Here is a 12,265-nt window from a genome sequence, read left to right on the forward strand (position 1 = left end):
GTCTGGTTTGGGCTTCCTGAAAAATCCCCATATGATGGTTCCTAAATATTATATTTCTAAGAAATGAAACTGATGAGAGGAAAAAGTAGCTGTTCTCACAATAGAGAGAGCACTGTGCCAGCATAGATCAGATGCCTCCCAAGGCCATCGTGAATGGTCACTAATCCACTAGAAACATGAGTAAAGGAGGAAAAGTCTAGAATTTAAATCCCATATCATCAACCATGTAAGAGATTTGGTTTACATGTGCTTCAGTGGATAGAATTTCTATGTGTACATTTTTGCCTACAAGACATAATTTTGCTGGGTAAGATTTTTGTGAGCTTTTTGCCAAGCCAATATCTGAATATTGTGTTTTATTTCATTTATTTTTCAATTTAAACACTGTCTCATTCCACACTGACTGCAGAGAACAAAATAAAACATGCAAGATGGGAATCTGCCCAAACAACAGAGAAAAATATATACAAAACATAACTATCAAGAGCCGCCATGCATGCTAGCCCAAGACTTGGGAGAACAGTCAGATATTTAAAGGCTTCTGGAATGACACAAAGGTGAGAACTACGTGGATCTCTGAGGGAATCTCATTTCAGAGGGCAGGCACTGCAAAAGAGAAGGCATACTTCCTGGGTTCAGATAGATTGTGTTGTTCAAAGAGACCAGGAGCATGGTAACCCTGCAGGTTTCTACTGACTGAAATTACAGGAGATAAATGATCCCTCAGATAACCAAGCCTCATGCCACATAGGGCTATGTAGGTGATAAGTAGCATCTTGAATCACACCTGGAGGCACAGTGGCAGTCAGTACAGCTCATGAAATAGAGGCATCCCACAGACAAACCCTTAAGTGTTTGGAGACCTGACATTTATAGATATGTCTCCATGAAGCATGACAACAAGGATGTTAGCATTGCATTGATGTGGCACTGTCTATTCTGAAAGATGTCATTCTCCCACCCCACTTTAAGTCCAGTCTCAGCAAAAGATCATTCATCCAGAGTTCATTTTATCTGGCTGTACTAGGAACTGAACCTGGAATGTCCTGTGTGGCCAGGAGATCCCAAGTTAAAACATATCCTAATTTCTTCCTACTCCCATCCTTTTTATTTTTTATCATTTTAATAAGATTTCTATTGATTAGTTTGTTGCTCCAGGAGCCTTTTTAACTGAAAAGTGTGATATAAATACACATTAATTAAAGCAGTCTCAGACTGTAGTGAAAAGTGGCTCCATAGCGGTTTACAAATGTCAGCATATTGTCCCCAACAATCTGGATTCTCATTTTATCAACCTCAAAAGGATGGAAGGCTGAGTCAACCCTGAACCAGTCAGGATGAACTCCTGGCTGTGGGCAGAGTTTACCTGCAATATTGCATTCTAACTACTGCGCTACCACGGCTTCCTTACTTGACTAGGTAGCAGCATCAGTGTTACATCTGCTAGAAAAACAACCAAACTCAAAGAGCACTAAGGACGCCACAATTCAACCCTGAGCTACAAATATTTTCTTCTATTGGTAAAACACACATTGGAAGTAAATGGTGAAATATTTATACCCAGTAAGGGTTTCTGATGTCTTTGAGTGTTTTTCAATAGCAAACTTGGATTGTTAATCTATTTCAGTGTTCCTCACTTATAAGTATAAATTCTAATTGATGGCTTATGATCAATTCTATAGATAGAGTTTTTTAAATTGTGTATTAATGTCTGATCTATAGAAACTCACAAACTTTTTCTGATCCATAAGGCTATCTAGAATGTTCAGGTTCAGGCATTCACACAAAACAGCCATCTTGGAGGGATTATCTGGTAAGTAGGGGCCATCCTAGCCATTGGCCTCATAGGAGAACAAAGGAAAGACTGACTATGGATGCCAAGAAAGGCTTTCCTAAGCTCAGTGATATTTATACACATCATCTTCATGACTCACACAATGTTGATGGCAATTGCTTCACTCCTATACTGTACTTTTGCCCTGCTCTAGGGAAATCTCAGAATTCAGCCTGAAAAGGGGTTCCTCCAATAAACCTGGTCTCTGATCAAAAGCAAGTGTACCACCCAAGATCATCTGAAGAGTGAAAGGCAAGGATGTAGCTGAAACATCTTGTAATGTATTGAATACAACAAGGAACTGTCATGATATGTGGTGGCACTGTGGTTAGAATGCAGTATTGCAGGCTGACTCTGCCCACTGCCAGGAGTTTGATCCTGACCGGCTCAAGGTTGACCCATCCTTCCATGGTTGGTAAAATGAGGACCCAGATTGCTGGGGGCAATATGCTAACTCTGTAAACTGCTTAGAGTGCTGTAAAGCATTGTGAAGCGGTATATAAATCTAAGTGGTATTGCTATTGCTATTAAATAGTTTCTGTGGTATCCTGAATAATGTGAACCAGACTCATCTCACCCATCCCTTTTCTGCTCTATGGAATTCCCTAGCCCTGATGCCCAGAATCCCTCTGGGTAAAGGGAGATGCCAGAAATGGAGCATTGGTATTTATGTCTTCAGACAACCTGTTCTTCCTTGAACTATGTTCTCTTCCAATAGCAGCTAACTCTTACCTGAGTTAATCCAATCTGTCCAGTCATCCCTTTTGAGAAAGGTCCATCAGAGCCATTATGCCGAATGACTTTTTGAAAGAAATCTCTGGAAGTTGAAAAACACATTCACATAAATTAGGGGAATAATGATTCTTTTCAAGGCAGATAGCAGTTGGGCTTCAGTCATCACACCAATGGTAGAACATTGTGCATCTAAATATCAAACTATAATTAATCAGACCTTGCTACAGTGATATCAGTAAAATGCAATGCAAGTCTTAGAAAAATATGAATGTGTTAAATTCCCATATGCATGTCCCAAGATAACATACATTTAGAAATGCATTGACCTATTCAGTCCAATAAGAAAAGAAATAATAGATTTATTCATATTTTCTGGTTCCTATTCAGAAACTGACATTATGAAAAAAAATGTAAGAGTCATTGTTTTGAGTTAGTCCTTGGTCTCTTGCCTTATACAGCAAAATCAATCCGAGGACATTTGTGGAGGACTTTTTATAGCTACATACTAGGCTTAAATGAGTATTATTGGAATATGGGTCAAATAAAATCTCTTTCAAATCTAGTAATATTTGTGAGAGCTACCAATGAATTTGCACAGACATCCAAATAACCTTTATAAAGCAGGAAGATGTTTAAAGAACACACATTATCCCATTTTATACTGGAAATCATATACTGTTTTGATAGCTCTTTATAATGGATTACTATGAATGACTGTGGGGAAAAATGCACGCGCAGCAAACTGCCGTACTTCCCCCCCCCCACAAACCTCATAACCTTTTGATACCCTCTGTCCCAATGAAGCAGCCAGAAGGTCATCCCCTTTTGACTTAATGCCTCACCTACCTAAATAGATAATATGCTTAAGCTACTTCCTATCTCTTTCTGCCTTTGTCAGTTCTTTCTTCTTTTGATCTACTGTATTTGTTCTTTACCTAGTCTTTGATCAGGTAATATGTTACTAGAAAATAGTTGCTTATATGAAGGAATTTTCCAATGAAGAAACTTTATGTCAGCATCTAATGGTTAAACTTATGAATGTAAAATATCAGCATTTAATGGTAAAGCCTATGTATTTAAATGTATATAAAAACCAATAAACACAGAGATTCTCAAGCTGTCTCAAGCTAGTGACAAGCAGCTCTGCAGCAGCTTCAAATCTCTGCTCAAGACATGCCTGAGTTTTTTTCTTAGCGTCTTACAAATGACTAGCACATAGTTGTGTGTTGCTCAACCATGATCTATCTTACTTGAATCTGGATCTTACACCCTATGCAACATTAGCTCTCAAATATGATTTAAGCGACAGCATCCTACTCCTTTCAGAAAGATTGCAACAGCACTTATACAATGAAATATTCTGCATTATGTTGAAAGGAGAAAAAGATATAGTATGGTGTAGCCATGGAAAATATCAGCAAGCCTAAAGTATAACTAGGTATAATCTGACTAGAACTATAAATTCACCTATTTGGAATATCAATACAGAACACAATTATTCATATCACTAACAGTCATTTAGATTGGGGTGGAAATCTAAATGTTGTAAACCAGAGGTTCCCAATCCCCAGCTGTGGCCTGTTTGAAACTGGATTGCAACACGTGCACCCACGCAGCTCCATTTGCACAAGCGGCAGACACGTGTGCCTGCTGCTTGCACAACTGGAGCAATGCGCGCACACTCGCCCACCACTTACATGGAACCACCCCCTCTTCCCCCACACCAGTCCACAAAGCTGTGTAAAACTCCACTTGCACGAGTGATAGGCGAGCACACACACGTGTAGCTCCATTTGTATGAGCAAAGGTGTGCATGCCCACCACTTGCGCAAATGGAGCAGTGTGCACGCTTGCCCAGAACAATCCCTCCCCCACTGGTCCACAAAGCTGGAAAGGTTGGGAACGCTGTTATGAGAAATCCAGAATCCCTTGATAGTGAGATGGGCAACATATAAATTTAATAAAGGTAGCCCTAAAAATTCAATTTATTTGTATGCCACCTAATTCACCATTTTTGTTCCTATAACCTGAAAGTGACTTTGTGTTAAGTACTGTCACACCAGTTTGGAGGAAACCTTTCCTTGCAAATCCTCCAGATAAGAAAAAAGGTACTTAGACTTCCGGTGGATCTGCACGGTGATGGCAGCTACTTTGTAGCCGTCCTCCTGGGTAAGTGTAATGAACCGCTATGAACAGCAGACATCAGCTGTTCAGCGGTTCAAAATCCCCCTCCCGGGCAAAGGGGGGGGTAGAGGGTTGTCTGAATAGTGGTAGAGCCTCTTATGCACCCCCCTTTCCTTTTTTTGGGGGGGGGGTGACAGAGTGCTCCCACGGAGTTCAGACTGTCTCCTCTTCCCAGCTGCTTTTGTCCCTAGGGACAAAACAAGCCGTTGCAAACACCTCCGCGCTTAAAGTGATCTGGTGAGTTTTTTTTAGAAGCGGACAGAGTTGATTAGAGGATTTATTTTTTTGCTTTCTTTGACTTTATATGCATTTTAAGTTTAAAGATTTATTTTCATGTTTATATTCTCTCCTTTTACTTTTTACTTTGTGCTGAAAGGGAAAGTAAAATGGCGATCGGCAGACTGCCGTTTCTTTTTGTTTTTGCTTTGTTGGGAAGTTAGAACGCTGATCGGTTTTTTTCTTTTTTTTTGCCCTCTTAATGACTGGATGGATTTTAGAAGCATTATTATTTTTGTTATTTAACTTTTTAGTTTTGTTTTTTTGTATTTTTAATAGTCTGGTCTTTTGGTGTTTAAGACTTTTAAAAGGCAGGCTTTTTGATGTTTCTCCTCCCCTTTTTCTTTCCTTTTCTTTTTAATGATTGGAATGGATATTTTAACTCTCTTTTTTTTAACTCCCTTTTTTCTTTTTATCATAATGATTTTTCTTTTGAGGGAGTCTTGATTTTTTTTTCTTTCTTTTTCTTTTTTTTGAAGGAATTTTTGTAACTTTTAAGAAGGAGTAAGTCTTTTTTTAAGATGGCTCCAAAGCGTCCAGGAACCTCTACAGCTTCTAAATCAATAGTTCCACCTTCCTCTGTGGCCCAGCCAACAACTGTGACAGATTTGCAAGATATGATGGGAAATGTTATAATTCAAATTAGGGCAGAAATGAAAAAGATCTTAGAGGAAAATAATAAGACTTTGAGGCAAGATATAGTTTTGGCTTTAAAAGGAGTTGCTTCTGTTCTTGAAAAGTTGAATTCCCGTGTGGAAGAAGTAGCTGAAAAAGTGGAATTAATGGAGGGAAAAATTGAAAGTATGGAAAAAGAAATGGAAAATGAGATTCTTATGCTTCAATATGGTCAAATGGAATATGCCTTAAGAATAAGAGGCTTGGGAGAGTCTTTGCAAGGAGATCTGAAAGAGATGGTTGCAAAGGACTTTGCCGTGATTTTGAATAAAAGAAAGGAGGAAATATTTAGTGAAATTGAAAAATTATTTAGAGTCAACTCCGTGGTGGCAGTGCAAAAGAATTTGCCAAGAGATGTGGTAATTTATTTTGGAAAAAGATCTTTACGCAATGAAATCATACAAGCTTTTTATAAGAAGAGATTTCAAATTGCTTCACAAGACGTCATAATCTTAAAGGAGATCCCACCTAAAATCTTAAGAAGAAGAAAGGACTTTGTTTTTTTAGCAGATGAACTTAAAAAGAGACGAATTTCGTTTAGATGGGATGTTCCGATTGGAATGGTGGTCAACTACCTGGGGATATGTTATAGACTTAACACTGTTGCTCAAGCAAAAGATTTTTATACTTCGGTCCTGGGGGTATGTTTATCGCCATCTATTAAGTTTAAAGCCTTGGAAGAAAAGAATGTAGAATTACAGTTTGAAGAGCCTATATTTATGAAAATTGGGGAATCCTTGGACCCTAAAATTGGGGAATATTTGTTGGAGAGGTCTCAACACGTTCAGATTGAGGAGCAAAAGATAACTTGTGTAGCACATAATTGCAAAGAAAAACAACAACAGAAGAAGATTAAGGAAGCCTCACATTTAGTGGCTCTTGAACCTGCGGGAGAAGCAAGATTTACAAAGCCTTTGGAGCAATCTTTAAAGGTGGAATTGTTGTCTGAAATGGAAAATGGGAAATCTCAGCTTGAGGGGTTTCAACAAGCTGAGAGGAAGGGGAGGATAACTTGTGCAACATATAAAGAAAACCAACAGAATGAGGAGTTTAAGGAATCCCCATGTGTATTGGTTTCTGAGTCGTTGGGAGATTCAGCATCCTTAAAGGCAGAGCTTAGAGCATATCTTTTGAGCTTGATAAGCTTAAAGACGGAGACTGAGAATGAAAATGGATAACTGAGACTAATAATAATATGATAACGGATGGAGAGTGAAAATGGACAATTGAGACTGATAAAGATTGTGTTTCTTGTGGATGGAATTTGTTATTGGTGAAGATTTAAATGTTTAGTTATTGTTAAAGACTTAAATGTGTATAAGGGATTTTTTAAGTTTTAATTAATGTTTAAATTTGTGTTTTGGAGGGAGTTTATAAAAATGATAATAATATCAGTATTATTATTATTTTCAAGATGAAATTTGATTAAATGTGTATAAGGGGTTCTTAATATTTTATGTTTTAAGTAATGTTTAAATTTGTGTTTTGGAGGGAGTATAATTTGTTTATTTCAACATTTTAAGTTTTAAGTAATGTTTAAAGTTTTGGAGAGAGTATAATTAGTTTAATTAAATGTATTCAGATTTGCTAATGATTCATATTAGATTTTATATTGTAGGTATAGATGTTCAAAGAAAGTTGTGTTTAAAATTGTGTTTTGGAAGGAACTTATATAGAATGATGGATAATATTATAAGTATGATTAGAAGATGTTTAGAGTATATTATAATGTGTTTAATGATTTTAATTACTATTACCTTTTAGAGATAATTTATTTAACTTAAGGTATTTAGATTTGTTTAGGATTTATAGGTGCTTTAAGTTTTTTTTTCTCTTCTTTTTCTTTCTTTTTTTTTTTTTGAAACATTTTGGATAAGCCTGTAACCAACTCTGGGAGGTCTAGGGTAGGGTTAGGGAGTTGGGGGAGGGTATGGGAGGGTGGAGGGGGGTTGGGGAAGGGATTTGTTTTGTAAAATTTTAAAAATTTTCAATAAAAAAAAAGAAAAAAAAAAGAAAAAAGGTACTTAGAACTCATTACTGCACTGTTCAGTAGCTACAACTTTTTTCTGCCTGGCTGTTTCTCTAGTTCCAAATTTTTAAATGTGTCTAGAATCCATCTTAAATTGTTTAAATCCATATTCTTTATTTTCAAAGACTTTTATAGCTTTGGATTTAAAAGCACCTCTGTACTTACTGTATATATACCTCAAAGCATCTTTGTTATCTCCATTCCCTATCGCAGTGGTTCTCAACTTGTGGTCTGCGGACCCCTGTGGGGCTGCGATATCATCACAGGGGGCCCATGAAGGCTTGAAAAAAATGTTATGATTTAAATCTTAAGTCTTGTGGTCTGTGGCCACAAAAGGTATTTAAAGGGGGACCGTGGTGAAGAAAAGGTTGAGAACCACTGCCCTACAATACAGTACTTCTAGCAACCTCAAACAATCGTCTATTTAAGCCTTACTTTTTGTCCTATGAATTTGCATTTGCCCCTCCAAGTTTCTTTCTTCTAATCAGGCATCCAGATACAATACAGTCTATATGCTGGTTTTCAAGCTCAGAACCTCAGAGTAATCATTGAGTAGGATAAGCTATGCCTAAAACTTATAATGTATAATTTCTGAAAACTGCTCCATGTCTTCAGAAAGTACGAGGTCTAGTCTAATCTAGCCTAACCTAGTTTAACTATCTTTCTGACATGCTATTTTTCTGAGACAAAATTTAATACAGGCAGTCTTTGACTTACAACCACAATTGTGTCCAAATGGGAGACATTTGTTAAATTAGTTTTGCTCCATTTTACAATCTTTTACAATCTTTATGGTTGGTAAATGAATCTGACTTCCCCATTGACTTTGCTTCTCCAATTGTTGCAAAAGGGGATCACATGACCCTGGGACACTGCAACCGTCATAAATATGAGTCAAATAAATTAAAAAATTAAAATAAATTAAAAAATAAACTATCTCTGCGGGAGATGGGGGTTTAAGAAATAGGAAATATAAATAAAATAAAGTACTGCTTCACACTTTTTGTGATATTTTTGGTTGGTCCCAAGAAAACTACTTCTCAACACCTTCAACTGGATCTTGCTAATTTGCATTAAAGAGGATCCTTAATGTATAACTCCCTTCAACTCTTGTTATGGGAAATTTGAATACCCATTATAACAATAAATTGTGGGTTAACAAAAATTGCCTACGTCTTCATGTGATATATGAATATTTTTATGTTCTTTTGGATAACTTTTTAATAATTTATTTGGTTGACTTAATTTACTGTGAGGCTCCTACTCTCAACGTGGAACAAGTTCATATAATTCTTTAATATGCTTGTGATCACATGCTTTATGTTAAGCTAGAAAAATATATCTTTGATTTGTCTCTATTGCATTATTAAGACTACCATATTTCTTTGGAAGGAATTTAGATGAACCAATTAAAGTAAATCTGTTCTGAATGGGAAATCCTCCTTCCCCCTGTACTATGAATGGACTTTTTTTAAAAAAAAGCAATTATCTAGTTTCAATTTGCCACAAAGAAGAGGGAGTCAAGCTATTCTCCAAAGCACCTGAAGGCAAGCAACGGATGGAAACTAACAAAAGAGAGAAGCAACTTAGAACTAAGGAGAAACTTCCTAACCATGAGGACAATTAATCAGTGGAACAACCTGCCTCCAAAAGTGGTGAATGCTCCAACACTGGAAGTTTTTAAGAAGAGACTGGACAGCCATTTCTAAAAAAAAAAAAAAAAAAGGTGCCGGAACTCACACACATCATACAATCCGCCTTGCCTACCCTACAAGGTTCCATCCAAAAAAGGTGCCGGAACTCCGTTCTGGGCGTTCTATGAGAAAAAAAAGCCCTGTGAAATGGTATAGGGTAGTCTGCCTAAGCAGGGGATTGGACTAGATGACCTCCAAGGTCCCTTCCAACTTTTTATTATTATTATTGTTACTATTATTATACTTTATTCTTACTTTTTCAGAAGGATACGAAAGCTATTCATAGGCCTTCTTGGTAAAAAAAGAGTCTTTTATGTACACAAACCCTACAATAAGCTCTGATAGAGCATATTGCTTAGAACAATGGTCATCCCGGTTTTCAATGACATCCTCTTAGGCAAATCTCAGACTCCGATGCATTATTATAAGGATAAAAATGTTCTACCAAACTGAGCTGTTATACATAATATCCACGGGAAAAGCAATAATTAGTGCATTATGTATCAAGGAAGTAATTAAACAAATATCTTAAGTAACCTGTGATGATTTTGCAATACTATAAAACCTGCCTTGGTTACCACAATGCTAACAAAATGAGCTGTGTGAATCTATACAGAAGAAATAATTATTAACTAGCTTAGAAAGTTCCAAAACTGGCACCAGGTATCCTCTATACTTATGTTTTGTAAAGCATGTCCAAGGAACTCTGAGGGTCCCCATAGAGCCTCGCAGGGTTTCACAAAATCAAAATTATTTGCCAGATAGTGAAGATACTAGCAAATATTTAAATCAATGTCATTTTCTGTTATTATTTGTTAAAAATATAGGTATTTTCATGATTTTTTTTTATTTTTGTTAATTTTGAATGGTTTAATATTGTTATTTTTACATAGTTCTATAAACAAATGCATCTATTTTAATTTTTAATATGATAAATATTGATAAATATAACTCACAGAAGCAGAAGACCATTTGGGGTCATCCCTAATTTTTAAAAGTGGGAAGGATCCTGGGGCCATCTAGAATCTTTGGAAAGACACATTTGGAACAACCGTGACCAGGATGACTGAGAATCTCCATAGACAACCCCTTTTAAGGTATTGCAGACTCTCAACATTGCCATCCTTTAAGCTAAATTAAATCTTCTTATACTGGCCTTACCAAAGCAGTAACTTCCAATATATAAACTGCCTTTTCAATGGACTGCTTTTATAATGGTTGTAAACTACTTTGAGATGCTTACAACAAAAAGCAGCATATACATCTTAAATCAATTAGTGAACAGTCTGCCATGACAAATCTTAAGTACAATTATTGTGCATTATTTCCCGATTTACTTTTCCTTCCATTTTGTCCTCATTTCCCACACATAATTTGTAGTTCTCTGGCACATAGATTTGCTTCCCCATTCTGGATAAAGTATCACACACATCAGTGACACTATAAAAATAACAATTACTACAACACCTTTGCTTACATTTAACATAATAATTCTAACTGCAAGACAGCATCGGAATTTCTCTCCTATTTTAAAATTCTTCAAAATCCCGAAGAACTGAACACATTGGTTCTCTAACTGCCGCAGATCAGTGGATAAAATGCGGGCTATATTTCCGTATTCCTACATTCAAAATAGCCATTCACCCAGAAACTTTCGTGAAGTTCACACTGAACTTATTGTAAACGTCTAATACTTGGAACTTTTGAATAAATACGTGCAAAAACGTATTGCGTATACGCAGTGAAAGTCGATCGCCACCGATCAACCGCAAAGCGTTTCCTCCATGCCTTGAAGTACATGGCGAAAGCGCCACAGGCGTTTATGTGTATTAAGCCAATCGCACTTACAGAAATTAAGTTTTGGATCATAACTGCGGGTGGACGCAGCACACGTATTGCTAAAGTCGACGTATGTAAAGATACAGAGAAACAGAATCAGGCAGACCCCTATCACCACTTCTACTCCCTTCGATTACCCACCCAGGCAGGCCCAAAGTCTTCTCCAGATTTCGGAAAACTATCTGACTGCTACCCAAAAGGACGCCGCCCAGGTCGAACAAGACTACTAGCGGCCGCTTCCCCGCCATAGCTCTCCGAGGCAGCCAACCAGACGCTCTGAAGCAGGTTACAGTACAGCACATTACAATACTCTCACTTAAGAGAAATCATAACACAAACCACGCCCTCCTGCAAGCCACACCTCCTCGCTGTGTAGGAACTCATTGGGCCACGCCCTCGGCGACTCACAGCGACCTCCTTCAAACCAGAGACGATAGGTCTGATCTTTCTCGAAAGTATTCTGGGTCCTAGCGCTATAGGTCTACAGGGGGGAAAAAAGGCACAGCAAAGGTCCTCCCAACTCCTTCCTATACTGGATGAATTGGATGCCTATAAGCAACGCATGGAACAAAAGTTGGTGCTTATCGGGGCAGCTACCAATCAGAGGTGCTTTTTCTCTGAAATGGAGATTCCATAAGTATCACTGATTGATTCATGGAGTTGGCCATGAATCTTCTGCTCAGAGGCAAATGTCCACATTACTGCAGAGTCTCAACAGATGGCTACCTAACGTTTTTCCTTAGACAGTAGTATGGCAAAGGTTAATTCTCCAACATATACTTTGTTCTTCTGTTCTGCAAGTTAGTTTCTTTTACAATCCCGGCTGCACTTCTCCGTCTCTCTTTCTCCCCCACTACACTTGTCTAGGATGCTGGCGTACCACCTGCCACCGATGGTATGCCACAGGTTGAAAAGTCCTGTTCTAGGGAATAGAGCAGGTCTTAATCTTCTCTGTGATAGCTTTTTGAAGAATGTTGTATCCCTGAACCCAGTCTATTC

General features: G+C 37.5%; 1 protein-coding gene across 2 annotated transcripts in view; it reads right to left on the reverse strand.

Moving 5' to 3' along the window:
* EPHX2 (epoxide hydrolase 2) overlaps positions 1–11,617 on the reverse strand; it is a 69,543-nt gene extending 57,926 nt beyond the window's left edge. The window contains exons 1-2 of one of the 2 annotated variants that reach the window (XM_039345971.1): positions 11,408–11,617; positions 2,567–2,651 (exon numbers count right to left, since the gene is read on the reverse strand). In XM_039345971.1, coding sequence (XP_039201905.1) covers positions 2,567–2,651; positions 11,408–11,568 — 246 coding nt within the window. In that variant the 5' untranslated portion in view covers positions 11,569–11,617. The remainder of the gene's footprint in view (positions 1–2,566; positions 2,652–11,407) is intronic. The other variant, XM_039345970.1, reaches the window with a different exon arrangement.
* Between the last annotated feature and the right edge of the window lie 648 nt (positions 11,618–12,265).

The sequence above is a fragment of the Crotalus tigris genome, unplaced genomic scaffold (assembly GCF_016545835.1).
Source record: "Crotalus tigris isolate CLP2741 ecotype Arizona unplaced genomic scaffold, ASM1654583v1 scf7180000017987.690289119674:8195010, whole genome shotgun sequence".
Taxonomy (NCBI): domain Eukaryota; kingdom Metazoa; phylum Chordata; class Lepidosauria; order Squamata; family Viperidae; genus Crotalus; species Crotalus tigris.